Source organism: Exophiala mesophila (genome assembly GCF_000836275.1).
Source record: "Exophiala mesophila strain CBS 40295 unplaced genomic scaffold supercont1.2, whole genome shotgun sequence".
Lineage (NCBI taxonomy): Eukaryota > Fungi > Ascomycota > Eurotiomycetes > Chaetothyriales > Herpotrichiellaceae > Exophiala > Exophiala mesophila.
In genome coordinates, this window is record NW_015622505.1 from 1,184,696 (window position 1) to 1,203,239 (window position 18,544).

At 50.2% G+C, this 18,544-nt stretch overlaps 7 protein-coding genes across 7 annotated transcripts; 3 read left to right on the plus strand and 4 right to left on the minus strand.

Annotated features, from left to right (window-relative positions):
- Positions 1–623: 623 nt before the first annotated feature.
- On the minus strand, positions 624–3,718 carry PV10_02326 (uncharacterized protein). Its single transcript, XM_016366629.1, has one exon. The coding sequence runs from the start codon at positions 3,455–3,457 to the stop codon at positions 767–769; it is 2,691 nt and encodes an 896-aa protein (XP_016226147.1). The 5' UTR covers positions 3,458–3,718; the 3' UTR covers positions 624–766.
- Positions 3,719–3,872: 154 nt separating this feature from the next.
- On the minus strand, positions 3,873–6,080 carry PV10_02327 (isocitrate dehydrogenase [NAD] subunit 1, mitochondrial). The gene is made up of 5 exons (XM_016366630.1): positions 5,649–6,080; positions 5,530–5,593; positions 5,395–5,469; positions 4,423–5,326; positions 3,873–4,367 (listed from the first exon to the last, which is right to left on the minus strand). Exons 1-5 carry the CDS (start codon positions 5,679–5,681, stop codon positions 4,280–4,282), a joined length of 1,164 nt encoding a protein of 387 aa, XP_016226148.1. The 5' UTR covers positions 5,682–6,080; the 3' UTR covers positions 3,873–4,279.
- Positions 6,080–8,616, minus strand: PV10_02328 (uncharacterized protein). Its single transcript, XM_016366631.1, has 2 exons — positions 6,454–8,616; positions 6,080–6,377 (listed from the first exon to the last, which is right to left on the minus strand). The coding sequence occupies exons 1-2, from the start codon at positions 8,509–8,511 to the stop codon at positions 6,354–6,356; spliced, it is 2,082 nt and encodes a 693-aa protein (XP_016226149.1). The 5' UTR covers positions 8,512–8,616; the 3' UTR covers positions 6,080–6,353.
- Positions 8,617–8,926: 310 nt separating this feature from the next.
- PV10_02329 (pre-rRNA-processing protein PNO1) lies at positions 8,927–9,967 on the plus strand. The gene has a single exon (XM_016366632.1). It carries the CDS (start codon positions 8,997–8,999, stop codon positions 9,786–9,788), a length of 792 nt encoding a protein of 263 aa, XP_016226150.1. The 5' UTR covers positions 8,927–8,996; the 3' UTR covers positions 9,789–9,967.
- PV10_02330 (uncharacterized protein) lies at positions 9,943–11,055 on the minus strand. The gene is made up of 2 exons (XM_016366633.1): positions 10,856–11,055; positions 9,943–10,794 (listed from the first exon to the last, which is right to left on the minus strand). Exons 1-2 carry the CDS (start codon positions 10,966–10,968, stop codon positions 10,113–10,115), a joined length of 795 nt encoding a protein of 264 aa, XP_016226151.1. The 5' UTR covers positions 10,969–11,055; the 3' UTR covers positions 9,943–10,112.
- Positions 11,056–11,244: 189 nt separating this feature from the next.
- On the plus strand, positions 11,245–12,773 carry PV10_02331 (uncharacterized protein). The gene has a single exon (XM_016366634.1). The coding sequence runs from the start codon at positions 11,316–11,318 to the stop codon at positions 12,000–12,002; it is 687 nt and encodes a 228-aa protein (XP_016226152.1). The 5' UTR covers positions 11,245–11,315; the 3' UTR covers positions 12,003–12,773.
- Positions 12,774–13,734: 961 nt separating this feature from the next.
- PV10_02332 (uncharacterized protein) lies at positions 13,735–15,776 on the plus strand (the record flags this gene model as incomplete). The annotated part of the gene is made up of 6 exons (XM_016366635.1): positions 13,735–14,231; positions 14,298–14,669; positions 14,725–14,972; positions 15,054–15,276; positions 15,357–15,449; positions 15,507–15,776. The coding sequence occupies exons 1-6, from the start codon at positions 13,848–13,850 to the stop codon at positions 15,774–15,776; spliced, it is 1,590 nt and encodes a 529-aa protein (XP_016226153.1). The 5' UTR covers positions 13,735–13,847.
- Between the last annotated feature and the right edge of the window lie 2,768 nt (positions 15,777–18,544).

Here is an 18,544-nt window from a genome sequence, read left to right on the forward strand (position 1 = left end):
TGTACGCGGCCGAGGGACCCCCGGAAGGCTACTCATACAGACTCTTTCAAAGGCTAACCATTCCGTCCGTGGGCAGGTGGCGATCGACATGCCACAATACCGTCTAGTACCGTAACGGGCACACCTGCATTGAATCCTGACTCACTCCAATCCCTTATCAGTCCAGGTCATAGTAAGATCAGGGCAAGTTATGACTCCTTCAACGATTGAGGGTTTGCATGCAGATAGACCAGAGTCCAGATCCTAGCATGACCTGTCAGTTGTCTTCGTCTCACCTAGGCTTGCCGCTATCCCCTCGTGCCTGTCAACATTTGGGCCTGTAATGATGGTGCTTAATCATGCCAAACTGCGATAACAATCACGTGTGCTAATGTGCTCCGGTCAGTGACGCCTTTATCAGACTTTTGAACCTTTTTGGGTTGTAGCACATGACCCCATGACGGAATTACGTCAGTTGATTGGCTCATCTTGGCATAACGCCGAACTACCCATTATCGGTTATCTTTTCCGGCGATGCTCTGGCTGGGCTTTGGAAAGTCTAAAGAGGCGCGACTACATAACATCACTGTGACGAGAGAAACCTTCCTAAAGGCAAGCAAGGCACAGAAGGGAATGGAAGAAAGTACTATGCACAAATGGATTATATTCGAGATCTGCATAGAATATGCCGTTCCCACTTCTCGCCATTAGACACACACTTTTCATCACAAAGACCTCATGATCTTGTGATATATACTAAGGCCGCCTGCACGCCTCGTCCTCGTGGTCATATTTGTAAGCCTCGGACAAGTAGCCATAACCCTATAGGCACCACCACATTATCATTTGCTGCCGTCAGAGTGCTCTCCAAGAGACTGGCTCCGAGTCCAGCGACAGCACATTTTCCCACTGTGTCGATCATCACGCTGGCATTGGGCCATGGCACCCATCCCCCAAGTCTGAGCCAAATCCAGGACGCCATGAGGCCGATGGTCACTGCCACCGAAAATGCAATGCTTCCTTCTAAACTCTTACCTCCCGCCCAGTACCATTTTGTTCTACCATAACGCCGTCCAATCAGGCTTGCTGCTGCATCGCCCATACCGACACACACCACTCCGCTAATCATGCTGATGTCTCGAACAGAAGTCTCCCAGCCAGCCCAAGGTCCATCGCCATCGCGAGACGCAGCTGCTAGAGATAGCCAAAGTGGGATAGCACATCCAATGAGTAAGAATATGTGCGAAACAATCACCGGTCCGCGGTGGTCGCGACCATCCACATAAGGTGCCAAGAAGCTCGTCAACGGCTTCGAGATGGGTGGAAGTTGTGATGCTCTGAAAAGATCGAGGAGAAGAAAGATTGCTAGTATAAGACCAAGGGCCAGAGCAATAAAACACGGGTCGACAAATATCGTAGGTAACAACATGGCGACCATGATGCCATGGAAGATCTTCCGTCGAGTATCAACTTCCACAACCGAGGTAAGCCGCAATACGGCAAACAAACCAACAAGCAGAACGGAAACGCAATATACACACATCAGTAATCGGACATTAGCCGCTCCCAACCGTTGTTGTCGCAAGTACTCAATTGAGAAATCTCCAGCACTCGACGTGTCATAGCGATTCGCCGGGAGTGCGATCCATCTCTCCAGATTATTGCTGACAATCAAGAAGCGTAGGCGCGGAGTGTTTCCAAAAAGGTATCCGAGAGCCCAGCCAAATGGTTCATGGCCCCCGAGAGCATTGGTACTGACATACGACCTGACAGGACCAAGGACGGTGGCGGCGACAAACAGATAGACGAGCGCTGCGTATGCCCACTTTCGAACTCGGGCTTGCTCGAGGGAAAATGAAAGGAAAGGCGATGTCGATTGAGCTGCGGACATCCTCGCCTTCTTAGCGGCTGACTTTTCTCTCTTACCGTTGCCGAAGCCAGTAAAGGTATTGCGACGGAGGCGTTTGGTGAAGTTGGGCAGATCGATTGACACCGACCTGGTCGTAGGAACTTCAAACGCCGAGACTGGTTCAGCCACCGGCATGGTGGATGATTTTCCGTTCATTTGTAATTTGAGACGGGGTCTGGGCCCGCCTCGGAGCCTGGGGTATTGACTTGGTTCGTCGGAGTCGCTGTCTGAAGAATTGTTCTGTGTTGGCCGCTGTCTTGCTCGTGTCAGCAAAACGCAAACGGCCTGGTCAATTCGAGAGACGACGCCGTGTTGCTTTCGAGATCGCAGGAGCTTCCATGTGGGAACTCGGGCCAATGCCACTTCCCAGACCATGAGATCCTTGCAAGTGATGAAGAGACACAGACCTCCGATCCAGATCAAAGCCTTAATGATCTCCGCCTGAGGAGAATGTGCGAAAATAAGGAGATTGATGAGAGCCGTGGACAATAGGTGAAGCTCAGAGATATCGAGGCTGGACGTCGTCAGATAACCTAGCGTGTTCAGCAGGGTGTGATGAAGAGGAAAGATGACAGCAACGTCTTCGACGGCGAAGCCGCTTCCGCCGCTGAGTTTTAGTGAGAGCGGTTTGGTGCTCAGGTGTGGGATCAAGCTGACAAACTTCATGTGAAAAGGAAGTATTGATAGTAGCCAGTGGAGATAGCTGCCAGCCGCAGGCACTTTCGGAGTGGCGGTGATGTGGGTGGGAATCGAAGAAAGTCCACATGCTATGGCGGCAGGTAAGAAGGCGGTAGAGCGACTGAAGAGCGACATGGCGATCCACAAAGGGAGAAGAACAGGATACATCAACGGCCCGGAGTCGAAACGAGAAGGAATATGAAACCCCAGCTGCAACGAGTGGAACACCGTCTTGCCCGCTCGACGAGCGCAAAGAGCAAGACGGACTGGATAAGAGAGGTAGACAAACGGCGGGATAAGTAGAAAAGAGATCAGTTCATGCAGCCAATCCACAAACGCCTTGGAGCCTCCACGACTCGTCCACACAATAGCACCGATTCCCCATAGCAAGGACAGTTCTGTACAGCGACGAACGACTTCTTTCCGCTTTCGGGTTTTATATGTTTCGTACTCTGCGGCCGTGAGTTTGGCGTTTCTCAGTGCTTTATTAGACTTGTCGTCTTTCTTGAAGTATTCATATCCATCGGCCTCTACATAGGCAGGAGGGGTTGATGGAGGGCTCGGAATTGGGGTCAGGTCCGACGGCGATGATCCTCGCAGACCTTTGTGGGCTCGTAATGGTGGCGCAGGCAGTCCTTTGAGGAAAGGGCCTTTCTCATCGTCTGCTTCTGTTCCACTCTCGCTTGACTCGGCGCGGCTTGTCTGTGGAGGTGTGTCCGGACTGGAACTTCCCACGTCCTGGCTGGCACGGGCTTCTCTTAGGACAGTCAGAGATTCCCCTCTGCGGTGGTATGGTCGAGGGGAGCGTCCGAGGGTTAGGCTCGACTGGTTGTGCAAATCTTGCGAGGAGGGTCTGCCCAGTCCCTCAAGGATGGGTTTCAGGGAAGTCATGCCGTGCACTGAAGTTGCGATGACGGGAAGGAATGGGAGAGCCTGGCTCTCTGGCGACGGTTGGTCGCAACCTGTATATGATGGTCAAGAGGTTTGAAGAGGGTTCATGGCGGTTCAGGAGATTGGAAACAACGTCTCAATAAATTTGTATGGGCAAGAGCCATGACGACCATGAAGTGTTGGGAAACATGGAGAACATCACATGCAAGAAACAGGACCACGAGTCCTTGACATGCAGGTAGAAAATGGCTCCAATGAGTTACAGTAGTACTCATGAAGTGATCAATCATAATGACACTGGAGCCAGGCTGGCCAGAATAACGATTGGAGGAGCATGAATGCCACGTAATGGGGCCGAGAGGCACGAGACGAATGGGCGGTCGGACGCCTGGCCTAGAGTCACTTGGTACAGAAATTTGCGCATGGAGGCACCAAACTTAGGTACCTTAAGGCCTGCGGGTGCAGCCTGATGACCTACTACCTTCTTAGGTGCTTCCTTAAGTGCCTCGTCTCCCAACTCGCCTATACCTCCCTATAACCAGGTAGGCTGCACCGAACCTGCTCTCACGTGGGAGGCTCTCAGGGCAAGTAATAGGTACCAGTCACATAATGACGCTAGAATGCGAAGATCAGACTTCACAAAAAGTGACGAACGAGCAAAACACATGACGGCAAGGAACGACAAGGAAAATATATACACATGTTCATTTCTAGCATCGAAACCACACAATTCATCGCAGGCACCTTTAAGCTCGGAATGCATCACACCAATAACCTCAGAACCAGAATATCGACTACCTATCCCAACATGCTCCATGCAATTTAGGCAGAGGATTCCATTTTGTCGAGCAAGGTTCGCACAAACTCGTGTGTGGTGCTGTCGCCTCCCATATCTCGAGTGCGGACTTTTCTGTGAAGATGTTAGTTGAAAGTCATGCCTTGTAGCCACGTGTGTAGAAACTTACCCATCGGCGATCACATCATAGACTGCCTTGGAGATGCGGTTGGCATGATCGTCCAATCCAAGATGTCGGAGAAGCATGGTGCCGGAAAGGAGGAGGGCCGTTGGGTTGGCCTGGTCTTTGCCCTTGATGTCAAGACCGACGTGTCTGCAGCCAGGCTCGAAGACAGCGACATCGCGACCCATGTTGCAGCCGGGGACGACACCGGGGCCACCAACAAGGGCAGCAGCAATGTTGGTTAGGATACCTCCGTAGAGGTTAGGCATGACCATGACATCGAATTGCTGTGGTCGAGAAACGGCCTGCATGGAAGCATTGTCGACAATCATGTCATTGACCTCCAAGGTTGGGTAATCCTCTCCGACCTTCTTGACCGTGTTTCGGAAGAGACCATCAGCCAGCTTCATGATGTTGGCCTTGTGAATGCACGTCACCTTCTTGCGGTTGTTGGCAAGGGCGAATGAGAAAGCAAATTTGGCAATGCGCTCTGACTTGGCTCGGGTGATAATCTTGAGCGATTCCACCACACCGGACACAGACTGGTGTTCCAGACCAGAGTACTCGCCTTCGGTGTTTTCACGCACAATGCAAAGGTCGACATTCTTGTGTCGGGTCTCCAGGCCAGGAATGTTCTTGATCAAGACGACTGAAGCGTAGATGTCGAGTTCCTGTCGGAGTGCCACGTTGAAGGATTGGTGACCAGATCGCTCGATGGGAGTGTGAAGAATACCCTTGAGACCAAGCTTGTTCCGCTTCAATGAAGCTATCGATTCCTTGAATAGGTCCTCTGAATGCTTGCTGCCTGTGTCCACACCTGTGACATCGACCTGTTCCCACTCGATAGGGACATTGTCGGCTTTGAAGATGGTTTTAACTGCTTCGGCGACTTCCGCTCCAATACCATCACCTGCACCCCAGAGTCTGCGTCAGTCGGTGTTGTTGCACTCCATCCTCAACTTCCAGTGTTTTGCATACCGGGAATCAAGGTCACAGTGTATTTTCCTCCATATTTGGTAGGCTTGAAGATGTCGGACTCGACCGTAGCATAGGCTAGTAGCAATGTCAGTGAGCTGCAACGAGCTTAGGTTCAAATATTCTGCTGAAGCTTACATCGAGCAGCAAAGGCAGGAGTGACTCGGCACCTGCTAGATTTCTGAGCTGCACGGAACAGGGACTGTGGAAAAAGCAAGTTAGGATACTGCAGATTTCGACTCGAGCACATGTCATACCTGGGCGGACCGAGTAGGTCTTGCGAGAGACATGTTTGACGTTGTAGGCGTAAAAGATAGTGTGGAAAGAGGAGTTTGAGGTCAACGAGGGAATGCGCGCTCAGGGTAAACAGCGACAAAGGCGAGAGGATGAGGCAGATAGAGCTCTAAAGCACGAAGATCGACTTGTGGTGTTGTAACCGTGGAACTCGCAGTGCCCGGTCGCAGGTGGATAAAGACGAGCAAAGAAAAGCAGCTCTGCCGATGTCGCCAGCCAATCGTGTCCCGCCCTGGCATGGAGCTTCACGGCAAGCACTCACTTCCACATCCGTCGCATGGCAAGTGCAATCGTCAACAGCCGTTTCTATCAGCAGCTCAGAAAGTCCTCTTACAAGTCATTAATCTTACCAGAAGGCTGAAAGTATCATTATATTCTGACAGAGACCACCCGTGCGTACACTAGGTGTCTTGGGTTCATCATTGAGGTATTTACTATTACTACGAGATCCAGGAAACCTCCCTTACTCGTCAGAGCACATGCCAGTGCCCGCACGCTTGATGACCCATGCGGATTAACCCACATCCGATGTCGCGTCCCAAACCCACCCTCAGACTTTTGTACAATCCAGCATACCAACTCCATGCCATACAGTGCCGATAAATGTCATTGAGAGAAGAGTTGGCTGTCGTGTTAAATCATAGTCGATTCCTCCATTGTTATCGACATCATGCAATATTTCCAGCCATGCCCTGCGACTAGGTCAGCTCCGCCCTCACTCAGATACTCTAATAACCTCCTCCACGACGGGGTTAGGAATGAACTTACCAGGAATATGGCTTGTACAGCCAACTGCAGGCTCCAAAGTCCCACCTTTTTAAATCTCCGTAGACGAGCTTGCTCGTCCGTAACATCTTGTGCAAATGCATCATATACTTCGGCGGACAAATCGTCCAGGAGCCCCGAGTCAAATAGAGTCCAGCTCCCGTCAAAATCCGACTGTCGCTTCACAACTCGACAGTTGATTGGGATGAAGGTGCGTCGAGAATTTATGTACGCCACGATTGGTCGTATGAGAGCATTGTTGATGTAAGAAAGATCCCGGGTGAAGAGGGGTACACTGGCACGCACATCATTGAGATGGATGCGGAGATCCATCACCATGAATCGCTTATCTTCGTCCTTGGCAGACGGCTTTGGCGGCCATAGAGATGTGTCCATGTTGTCGTCCAAGCCCTTTGCCCTTTCATCAACCGGCTCCAGATGCTTCCGTGAGGTCAAGGTTTCTTCCATCCGTTCGTAGAAGTCGGTCATGACTTTGATGACAGACTCTTCTCCGTCATTTGGGATCATGATGTCAGCCACAATGTCGACATTTCCTTCGTTGATCCAAGAGAGAGGGCCTACTGCGCCTCGGTTGAGGTGATCGATGTTCAGGGCATCTACCCTAATTCGTGATTGCTTCTTCCATGGCTCATTTGGATCCTCAGGGTCGTTGAGTTTGGCGCCTGTATACGAATGCGTCTGTCGTGGATGAATGGTAAAGAGAGACTTGTCGAACTCGCCCGTCATGCTGTTGGCGCAGAGGAAATCGTAGAACAGCCATTGCTTTCGGAGCCGTGGGAGATCTGCATTGTAAATACTCACGGGGAATGGTCGGAAGCCTTGTGGTTGATAGACTGTCACTAGTAGATCTTCAATCTTGTATGACTCGATTTCAAAATCTCCGGGATTATGCTCGTGACGATATGATTTGGGATCGAGCTCTTCTCCAGTCCAAAACACGTGCGTTCGGTCCACCACACCCCGAACATGCTTGACCTCGACGTTCTGCAAAGGTCCTTTCGAGTTCCACCATTTGTTAAAAGAAAGAGTCACGTTGACTTCGCCAATTGTGATATCGAATTGTGTATAATTTTGGTCGTCGGGTGAGATGCTTTCTTCAGCGGACCATGTCTGGGCGGCAGCTCCCGGTGAACCTTTGGTCACTCGAGATTTGTGCTGCCCAGGTCGTCGAGAAACAAAGACATTACGGAAGGTGATGACGCCGTCACCCCATTTGGGCACGATAGCCGATTCAAACACTACCTGCAAGCCTGACGACTTGGTCAGATAGTTTCCTATCCAGCGAGCCAGAGTTTCTTGGGCGAAGACAGTGTTGATGGCAAGAATTGCAAGAGAGACAAATGTAGTGGTTCCAATCACAATCCAAATGACGTGGCCGAGAGCAATCCATGAGATAAATCCAACGATCTCGTCGACGTTGAACGGCCGGGAACTTTTGATAGTCAACCACTTGAAACGAACTTTCAATCGAGACCAGAAGCCCGTGGCGGCAGCCAATAGTTCCTCCTTGGTAGGTCGATGAAATTGTGGCAGGTGTAGTCTGTCGTAAAAATGCTCTTGCTGCTCCTGATGCGGGCGACTGTGCCCTTGATTAGTAGCCTCCTCAGAAGGGCCCTGCTTCGTCGGATTCGAGGCTGCTTCTGTTGTCTCCCTCCGCAGTTTGTTGTCCGCTTCACTGGGCTTCAAGTCTTCATGATGTCTTTGGCAGCTGTGAAAAGACCTCACGCCAGTTCTACTTCGAAAGACGGCTCGACCTGATACTTCTCTTGGATGAGCAAATGGACTTTTGAGGCATCGCTCGATAGTTGGGGTGGGTTTGATATTTTGCCGCACAAGGCAGGACGCAGGGTCCTGTGTTGATCTCAGAAGGCGTGCATGAGAAGATTTGGGTGGAAGGGAGGTCGATAACCGGGTTGGTAAATGATAACTAAAGGTCTGGCCAGAGGAGAAGGCAACTCTTTGCGATACTCTGGTTATGCGAGGTGCAATGGCAGGCAAGGCGAAGGCATGATGGATGCCTCGGAGAAAGGCCTCACTCATGGCTGATGATTCATATTGTATGTGAGAATTGAGGAGAGAACAATCGCGAGAATTGTCGAACGAATAGAAGTTACAGAGTTGGTGGAGGGCAGTTGGGAATTGAGAATGATTAACAAGTAGTGAGTAATGAGAAGCAGGAGCAGATTGAGATTCTCATGATGCATGTGCAGTCACCTACTCCGTCCTCCTCCATCCAGTCGCACCTGCCACCTGCGTGCACCTGCACCTGCCTGCCTGTCTCGATGATGCGCAGCATTTCGGCAAAGATTTCTTCCTTTCCCGCCGCCGCCAATCACCTGGAGCAGCAACCCAACTTAGCGCACCTAAAGTTAGGCGACCCCGACCCACCTTTTTGTGTCTGGAGAAAAGAAAGATTTCTTTGCCGACAGCAATTTTATAGTGGAGTTTACGACAACGAGACCACCACCACCATCCTCACCACTCGACAATCCCTTTTTTCTAGACATAACGCCCACTCTGTAAAGATGCCAGCACCTACAGCGCTTCAACGCGCACCAGAGCTGCTAGCCCAAGACCAAGATAATGTGCAACAACTCGATTCCACACTCCCACTTGACGAGAACAATATTCAAACCGATGCTTTTACCGTCGCCTTCACGCCAGAACAAGACGAGCCCACTCCCTCCAAAGACACCGAAATGCAGATAGATGAAGAAGGACGTCCACGATTTGCACCTTCTAGTCTCCAGCCAGACTCTCCAAACGCCCATCGAATTCAGTCCCGCAAAGTTCCTGTCCCACCACACCGCATGTCACCTCTGAAAACACATTGGCCCAAAATCTACCCTCCACTCGTGGAACATCTCAAGCTTCAAGTTCGCATGAATACAAAGTCCAAGGCCGTAGAACTGCGGACCTCCAAATTTACCACCGACGCAGGTGCCCTCCAGAAAGGCGAAGACTTTGTTAAGGCGTTCACCTTGGGCTTCGACGTCGACGATGCAATTGCCCTATTGAGATTAGACGACCTTTACATCGAGACGTTTGAGATCAAGGATGTGAAGACGCTGCAGGGAGAGCATTTAGGACGAGCCATTGGCCGGATAGCAGGCAAGGACGGCAAGACCAAGTTTGCCATTGAAAATACCAGCAAAACGAGAGTGGTGCTGGCGGATAGTAAAATTCATATCCTTGGTGGATTTCAAAATATCCGGATTGCCAGGGAGGCGGTGGTGAGCCTCATCCTCGGTGCACCACCAGGCAAGGTCTATGGCAATTTAAGGACTGTGGCTAGTCGGATGAAGGAGAGATTTTGAGACTGTCAGCCCATCTGCATTGACATGAATTTATGACTTGCATGAAGACTTCGTTCAAGCATTGGCTCGGCGTTCAGAATCTCTTTTCAGCGTCTTCGCATCAACGGTGATTGATGTGCTACATGGTCTAGGGACTTATTTCATAGAAGAATTAGGTGAATCATGAAAGTGCAGTGTTACTTGGTCTTGATTGTAGTTCAATACACCCCGGCCAGAAAGCCAGTCTTTGATTTGCCCCTTTCGCCGATACTATGCGTACAGTTGTGATGTTGCCGCTGAATCCACCCGAGCCAAACAGTCAATTCGTTGGATTGAAAGGCAGGTCTAATCCCGCTTCAGAGGCACATATTGCTCCTCAATTCCGTCCTTTGTGATGATCAAGATCTGTAGACCATCACCAACCTCGATGTGTCTTTCGGTCGCGCTCGTGAAAGCATCCTTCACCAACCCTAGCACAATGTCTTTCGGCAGCGTCTCTCGAGGTCTCTCTTGTAATGACAGGCCTTCACCTGACGCTGGGATGTACTGGTTCTTGTAGTTGACCTGATTGTCCAAGAAGGGCATGATCAAGCTGGCTGCTGCACCTGCTGCTCGGCATTGCTCTCTTTCGTAACTGCCCACAGGGTCATAACTGTACAGTGCTCCGGTTCCATCCTCGTCAATGCCACCTAGGATTGCGTGGACGTAGTAGGGGAAGAAGCGTTTGCCGTAAAGAATCGTTGACAGACGCTGCGCACAAGCCTTGACGCTGATCGGTTTGCCGTGTTGGTAGCGGTACATCTTACAGATCGCATCCAATCGCTCTTTCAGCGCATTGCCGTCTGCGGCGAACCCGACAACAGATAGAACAATGCGTGAAGACTGTTCCTCGTCTTCGCCAATGCGGAAAAGCTTAGGCACGTATCGTGAGTTGATATTGTAGCCTGACGTGGATCGAGTGTCGCCTGCAAGAATGGCAAAGTCGGCTCCGGTGATACCTAGCGTTGATCCACCATTGTCTGTATATCTACAAATATTCGAGTTAGCCTCAATCGTGAGATCAAGCTCAGTAACGTGAGATATCTTACGGGTAGAAACCATGTTGTCGGGGCCCCGACGCTTCATTCGGGCCTGTGGCATTGGAAAAGGAATAGCCAGGTTGTCCTGTCGGCAGGGGACCAGAGTTGAAAACGGACGCCATGGTTGTACGTTTGAGATGGCGAGACGGTAGTATTTAGGGATGAGGATGAGGGTAGGGAGGGTGATGCGTGGGTGTTGATGGTGTCAGTGTTGAAAGCTGTAGAACGTACGCAAGTTGATGTCGCCTGCGCCTGCACCTGCGCCATCCGCGTAATGACGTTGGAAGGGATTATATTTCGCCGTACTTTCTCTTACGGTGAAACCTTTACATTCTAGCGTAGTAGACTTCACCATTGTCCCCGAGCGTTTGAGGATTTCTTGCTCTAGATCACTCGACCCAGACATTCGCCTTTTCAATTAGCTGATCCTCAGCACCTGAGACTGGAGTCTCAATGTCGAAGAATCAGTATGAGTGCGCTTGTTGGCTACGATAGCAGTAGCGGCGACGAAGATGAGACTCTCCCCACAAAACCTCAGCGACTTCCAAGCCCTACTCAAGCCAAGGAGATTGTTCCGACACCAACTGCAGTATCTGCTCACCACAGAGATACTCCCAATCAGGCCCATGTATCTATCTCGGGACCAGACTCATCTGTGGCACCTGTAATGGGACCAGCCTTACCACCGCCCAATAATGACAACACTGATATAGAGGGGACACCGTCAAGGGAGCCAACAGATGGGTACTCTGAGCGTGATGCTGTTCGATATCTCACTCAACCTTCACATCCCATGACTTCTCTCCCAGAGTCGCCCGCGGGCTCTCCCAATCCTCCAGTCGAGGCCAAATTCAGGAAGTTTCTCGATCTCAAAGCTAAGGGAGTTCATTTTAATGAAGACTTGGGTAGAAAGTCCACCTTTCGAAACCCAAGCCTTTTGTCTACCTTGATGGATAGGGCAGGCCTGAACGGTGATGATCAGTACAAAACATCAGTCCCAACCTCTATCTGGGACCCTGTCCACATCCCACCGTACGCCTTCAAAGAAGAATTATTGCGCACTCAGCAGACTCTACGTGAGCAGGAGCTTGCGACGAAGAGAACGCTCTCTTCAGCAGGCAAAAGAAGAATAGAATTTACCTCGGGAAATCCATGATCTCACGTTGGGATGACATGGCGCCATGAAATTTGCAGAAGCGCCAGTCCATAACGAGCTGGGGACATACATTGCACTCAGCAGCTAGTTACGGATCCCTTGTTGGGTGAATCTGCCGAAATGAGACACTGGCAGCCAACCGAAACGTGCCAAAAATGTGCCACCTTGGCCCTTTGCAAGGGCGAGCACTTTCTTTTGCGATTGCCGTCTCAAACAACAGTGGCTTCAGCCCTTGTCAATCGAGAACCGCGGACGAACGCCAAATGCGCTAGTAGTCGACACTTCACGCATGCAAACCCTTTGGATACGTGTCAATTAATATGACTGGCTATGGTGCCGAGGTCTGATGTACATATGGGCAAATTCCATCAAAGATAGTGCCTTTTTCAAGGAGCGGCAAACATCTAGGAATCGGCACTCAAGAGATGCCCAGACAGCGGGCAGGCGTGGCATCACACGTGATTGCCGACCTGTCACAATTTTTGGCAAAGGATTAATCTTTATCAGGGCAATGCTTAGGCGGCACATGACTTGGCAGATAAGGTACTCGCCAAGGATACAAATATGATTATGCAGTAGAGGTATTTTGTTGATACAGATTGAAAGATGTTCAGAGGGCTTCACCATCTACAAACACCAGTTGTGCAATGAGTATCATTGGGGTAGAATCATGGGGAAAGTCGCTTATTCAGAGGCACGCCAGGGTCGGAAACGGCTGGGAAAGATGCGAGTAAAGCCGATTGCAAAAATGGAGCCACCGCACAATCCGCTCTTTTAGATCCGCGTGGAACACATGCTGGGGTTTGATAAGCCACACTGAAGTCGCCATCCCCGAGATCTTGGCCTTAAGAATCTGTACGAAAGGACTTGTGTTGGTATGGCATTGTGGAGCCTCAAACATTGCTCATGGGTCATGCCCCTTGAAATGGCACCTGCGAACAAAAATACCGCGGCCCATCCTTGAATTCGAAGGCAAATCGAATTAACGTGGTGTGATAGAGCTTCTCGTTGTGTCAACGTCTCTCATGTCCAGACATATGTTTCCCAGGGGCTATGGTCTGACTGGATCACCTTTTCTCAACACAATTCCAAGCAAGGCTTTGTCCTGGTTGCATAAGCATGAGAGCCGCAAACTGATCTCAAACTCTGTGCCATGGAACATCCCTTTGCACATAATAATGGACGGCCTTTGAATCATCCGGCGACTGGATGCACTAATCTCTCCGCGGACATAACGCCGTCTCAACGGAGCAGCCTTCGATCTCGGCACTAGAACAACAAACGAAGGAGGAGGTGGAAGCAGCCGACAATCCGAAGTCTTCCAGTACAACGATTGGCCCTCTAAACGAGGTAACAGGTCTCATTGCACATGCCACCATCATTCTGTTGCCACTGACGATCGAGCAACGTATTGCAAAGTCTCTATTGGGAAATGCATGCCACCGTGGCCTCGGTACATTGACCTGAGAGCATGCTCGAAAGGGAAATGACCTCCGCTGTGGAGGGCTGGAGCAATTACAAGGCCAGGCCCCCAACCCCAAGTTCCCCAGCCAGATGATCTTTTGCCCACACAACTACCGCCCCGAAGGACGATTGCCAATGGCTTGGCGTTGGTGGGGCCCCTGATATTGACTACTTGGCGTTTTTCCCGGCCAATAGTAGTCTCCCACATCCCTGTGCCAAGGGCCAACGTCTCACACGCTTCGCTGACGCTTCGACTGCTAAGTTCGGTGCTAAGTTTCGAGGTCCGTCGACAATGGACATGCGCCGGTCTCCGTCGCGTGTCGGGATGCAAAGTGTGAGTCGGGATGCAATGTGGAGTCACAGTCCCTGTCGCTGAGGCCGATGTATAAAATGATCTCCATGGAGCCCCAGAGTCCCCAGGTTTTGAGGCAGCCCATCTTTCCCCGCCAACAGGTCTCACCCCTTGCTCGCAAGATGGCCACTATTCCCCAAGAAAAGATCCAGGAGTCTGAGATCGTTGCAGACAAGAATAGCCCTCATCATTCCTTTGTCGAGGACTCTGAGAAGCAACCAGCTGAAGGGATTGATGATGATCCCGTCTTCAGCAGACCCGAACAACGAAAGATCATTCACCGCATTGATCGACGGTTGATTGCGACAACGGGTGCCATGTACTGTGTTTCATTGATGGATCGTACAAACTTACCCAATGCTGCTATCGCTGGCATGAACGTGGAATTGGAACTTAACGAGGGATTTCGTTATGTAAGTCTGCTGAGATGGATGTTCTATACCAAATTTGCTTGACCTAATACTGATACCACCTCAAAGTCCACAATTGCTCTAGTATTCTTCATCACTTACACCCTGTGCCAACCTCCTGCAACGCTGTTGTGTCGCAAAATTGGCCCTCGCCCATTTCTTTCGGCAATCTGCTTCGCCTGGGGTGTTGTCATGATCGGCTTTGGATTCCCCAACAATTGGGTTGCAATGATTCCCCTGCGTCTCCTTCTCGGTATCTTCGAAGCAGGATTCTTTCCTGGTTGCGTTTACCTAATCTCTACGTACTACGCTCGATATGATATGCAGAAGCGGTACGCCGTTTTCTATCTGATTGGATCTTTGGCTTCGGCATGCTCTGGCATTCTAGCCTATGGTATCCAGCAGATGCATGGATTAGCTGGCTATTGGGGTTGGCGATGGGTGAGTCACATTGAAGTCTCAAGCTGTTGGGAACGCTGTACTGACCTTACCTCAGATCTTCATCATTGAAGGTATCTTGACTTGCGTCATTGCAGTCATTGGCTACATCTTCTTGGTTGGATTCCCCGATCAGCTCAAGCAGAAGAAAGCTTGGCCTGCATTCCTCAGCCATGATGAGATTGATTTTGTCATTCGTCGCATCAACAAGGATCGAAGTGACGCTGGAGCCGAAGAGTGGAATTTCCGTGCTTGGGCTGCTTGTGGCGCCGACATCAAAGTTTGGGGATTCGCTCTGATCTTCTGGTATGCTTCGCCATGACATGTTTTGCCCCAAATAACAGGGGCCCAAGCAAATGCGTGGAGCTGACCTCAACTTCTTTACAGCTTCTTGACTACAATGGCTTATGCCATCGCATATTTTCTTCCCATCATTCTGCGCCAGAATATGGGCTTCTCTATTGCAGCAGCACAGTGCCTCACAGCTCCACCTTATGCTTTCGCCGGTATTGTCATGGTTTTCATTGCTTGGCTTGGAGACAAATATCACATCCGTGGTCCTCTTTTGATTGCCAACGCTGTTGTCGGATTGATTGGGCTTCCTGTTTTGGTGAGTTTTCCCACCTATCCCGTCGACAGCTAGCTGTTCTAGCTTGTATGAAATGGTTGTTAACCGACACCGATGTGTAGGGATTCGCATCTCAACCAGGAGTGCGCTATTTCGGCGTCTTCCTCGTCTGCACCAGTGCCAACGCTAGTATCCCAACTTGCATGGCTTATCAGGTAAGCTAAATTGCACTGCAATAAATCGGAATTTGGCTTGCTGACCATGAGGTATAGGCAAACAACATCCGTGGCCATTGGAAACGCGCCTTCTGCTCAGCCACACTTGTTGGATTCGGTGGAATCGGCGGTGTGGCAGGATCGTTGATCTTCCGTTCACAGGATGCACCACATTACCGCCCTGGTATCTATGCTGGTATGGCTGCCAACGGCCTTTTGATCCTTGTCGTGTGCATCAACACCATCTACTTCCGCCGGGAGAACCGCAAGGCCGACCAAGAAGGAAAGATTCTTGAGGGAAGCCCAGACTTTAGATATACTATTTAAGAATGGTGGGGTGGAGTATATAGAGGCACTCGCATGGGATAGACCATACCGACGTTTCTATAATATACCACTCGCTTCATTCAAGAAGTCTATATGCCTATTACCAATAAAATAAAATGACCCTATGACCCTTTAAATCATGCTCTACGATATAGCCTATTCCTCCTTAGTATGAATTGCACCTTGATGTATACAGAAAAGATACCAACGATAAGGACTATCGAATGAGGAAAGTCAACCCGGTGCGAATGGGCCGCAACGACCAACATTGAAAACATTACCAGGACTTCCACTTTTCTTTTACTTCGATTAAATCCCCTACATCTCTATACACAATGCTAAAAATGCTCGTCTGAACATTGTTCCACAGTCTCACTCGCATAAATCTCAAGGTACCACGCAGTGTCCTGCAGCTGTACTCGGACTCGAACACAGTGAGTTTGTTTGTCTTTGGACAATGGTTTGCTTTCTGTTGTAGAACGATTTACATTTCAACTGCCTCGAATCCAGGCCCTGGGAGATGATTCAATGGCCTCCATGAGTTCATTAGTGTTTAGACCAATACCATGACACAGGTCATGAGCAGACAGTCACAGATATCAGAGTCTGATGCACGTCGTGTAGACATGCACAAAGACCATACTAATCACGCCAGAAACCTGACTCTTCTACCTCTCACAGGGATATGGATGAGGCAGAATGTACTACTATGGGGCAGAAATATACAAGGTGAAGACATGCAGCCTTCTGACGTGGAACAAGGGTCTTATTCACCACGCGTTGACCCTTTGCCTTGTGAGTGAAGACTTACGCGTTCTGCAGTGTTAATGCGACACTCCCTGATGGTGGCTGGATAAATCAGACTCATAACAAGAGGTATCTGATCTGAGACCTGAGACCTGAGATCCGTTCTTCTCTCACTTCCGCTTTCAACCGACTTTCGTGGTGTCATCTCACGCCGTCACACTCACTCACTTGTGCCAAACCTATCATCATTGTAGTCAGCCATTGAGTAATTGCGTTCTCCTTGGTTCTCCTTATCATCAAACTTTCACCATGTTGCTCATCATCCTGTCCTTCGTTCTCATTGCCAGCCAGTGGATGGGCACGACCCACGGCGCATTCTTGCGTGATGATGAACTTGAATACCATGGAGGACGGCGCTCCGAGGAACCCTGCTCGATCGTGAATGGAATCTATGTCGAAAACATCCAAGGCGGGAATATCTGTGAGTTCTCATGCATCAAAGGCCTAATTCGGGTCTTTGCGCCTTCGCTGATGATTGACACAGCTAAAAGTGGTGTCACCATGCTTCCGATGCAAGTGGCCTACGACTGTCTAATGTCGGTACCTCTGGTCAAAGAAGATGCGCATCGGTTGATGGACGCCATGTCGGCCATGCTCGAATGGCAATCCTCCTTGGCCTACTTGAAGTACCCTCCTCCTGGCTATCATCTCGAAGCTGCCGATCTTGTCAAAGGCTTGCAAGAAGTGCGAGACGCGGTAGTGGTCGGCCACATCGACTCTGAATACGCTTTTCAACAACATCTCAACGAGCTGTTTGGCAGTGCGCACGATGGTCATCTCACTTTGAGGATGGATATGGTTCCGATCTTCGGGTGGTATCGCCCTTGGGCTGACTGGATGGCGATCTCTCCTAATGGGAAAGACGTGCCCCAGATCTTTTTCTCCTGTAAGATTGGACTTCCCGATCTAAAACCCAGTTGCTGAATTTCTTCCAGGGGACATCGCTGCTCAAAACGGCAACGAGGACTTTGAGCCCTCTCCGATCACTCGAATCGATGGACAGAATGTACAGGATTGGCTGCGCTATGAAGCCTGGAACAGAACAAGCACACAACAGGACCCGGACGCAATGTAAGAGGAATTCTGATAATACCTTTTCTGGCCTTTTGACTCACTCCGAACAGGTACAATGCCCTTTTTCGATCGGCAGCCTCGGACGGTCAGTTGATTTTCCCGCTCTATTATCCAGACATCAGTTCCACCATTTCGTTCCAGAATGGCACGACAAAAACATATATGAACATGGCTTTCACCGTCCGCAACTTTACCGGTGTAACAGATGGACGCTCCTTCTACAATACCTTCATCACCGCCAGGCTAGCCAAACACCGAAACAGCCTCAAGATCAATTCTCGGGTTGGGGCTCTTGACAAAGCACAAAATCTTGAAGACCCCGAGTTTGGAGTGGAACAGACTGAAGCCAACCCGTACCCTTCGCCCGTGAAGCTCTCCGACGACGATGCTGTGGCAGGGTACTTTGTCGATCTACCTGGGTTTGAAGACGTGGCAGTGCTCAAGATTCGATCCTTTACCCCTCGGTCGGTTGTTGAGTTCCAGTCAACTCTGGGAACTTTCCTCGACATGTGCGTGGCTGAGAAGAAAAAGTATCTCATCATTGACGTTCAGACCAACATCGGTGGTTACATCGGCTTAGGCTACGATGCCTTCAGTCAATTGTTCCCCAAAATCAAGTCACGCGCCCCAGGGAACTATCTAGCCCATGATCAATTGAACGTGCTGGGCACTTTCTACACACAGCATGCGTGGGAAGTATGGAACGCGTCCGAGAATTTCGACACGTACGAAGACGCAGGGGGCTACACCATGTTTGATGCCAGGGGCTTCTACAACGAAAACGGGACCAAATTTGAGTCTTGGGCTGATATGTATGGGCCAGTTTCTGCTCATGGTGACACTTTCACCAACATCGTCCTGCCAGATGTCGATAATTCGAACTACCA

Excerpts from the sequence above, each read along its gene's own strand:
- PV10_02326 (XM_016366629.1), bottom strand. The coding sequence starts at position 3,457 with ATGACTTCCCTGAAACCCATCCTTGAGGGACTGGGCAGACCCTCCTCG.
- PV10_02327 (XM_016366630.1), bottom strand. The coding sequence starts at position 5,681 with ATGTCTCTCGCAAGACCTACTCGGTCCGCCCAG. Across the intron at positions 5,594-5,648 it reads GACCTACTCGGTCCGCCCAG|TCCCTGTTCCGTGCAGCTCA; the intron begins GTATGACATGTG and ends CTTTTTCCACAG. Across the intron at positions 5,327-5,394 it reads CACTGTGACCTTGATTCCCG|GTGATGGTATTGGAGCGGAA; the intron begins GTATGCAAAACA and ends TCTGGGGTGCAG.
- PV10_02331 (XM_016366634.1), top strand. The coding sequence starts at position 11,316 with ATGAGTGCGCTTGTTGGCTACGATAGCAGTAGCGGCGACGAAGATGAG.
- PV10_02328 (XM_016366631.1), bottom strand. The coding sequence starts at position 8,511 with ATGAGTGAGGCCTTTCTCCGAGGCATCCATCATGCCTTCGCCTTGCCT. Across the intron at positions 6,378-6,453 it reads CTGTACAAGCCATATTCCTG|GGCATGGCTGGAAATATTGC; the intron begins GTAAGTTCATTC and ends ACCTAGTCGCAG.
- PV10_02330 (XM_016366633.1), bottom strand. The coding sequence starts at position 10,968 with ATGGCGTCCGTTTTCAACTCTGGTCCCCTGCCGACAGGACAACCTGGC. Across the intron at positions 10,795-10,855 it reads CGACAACATGGTTTCTACCC|ATATACAGACAATGGTGGAT; the intron begins GTAAGATATCTC and ends GAATATTTGTAG.
- PV10_02329 (XM_016366632.1), top strand. The coding sequence starts at position 8,997 with ATGCCAGCACCTACAGCGCTTCAACGCGCACCAGAGCTGCTAGCCCAA.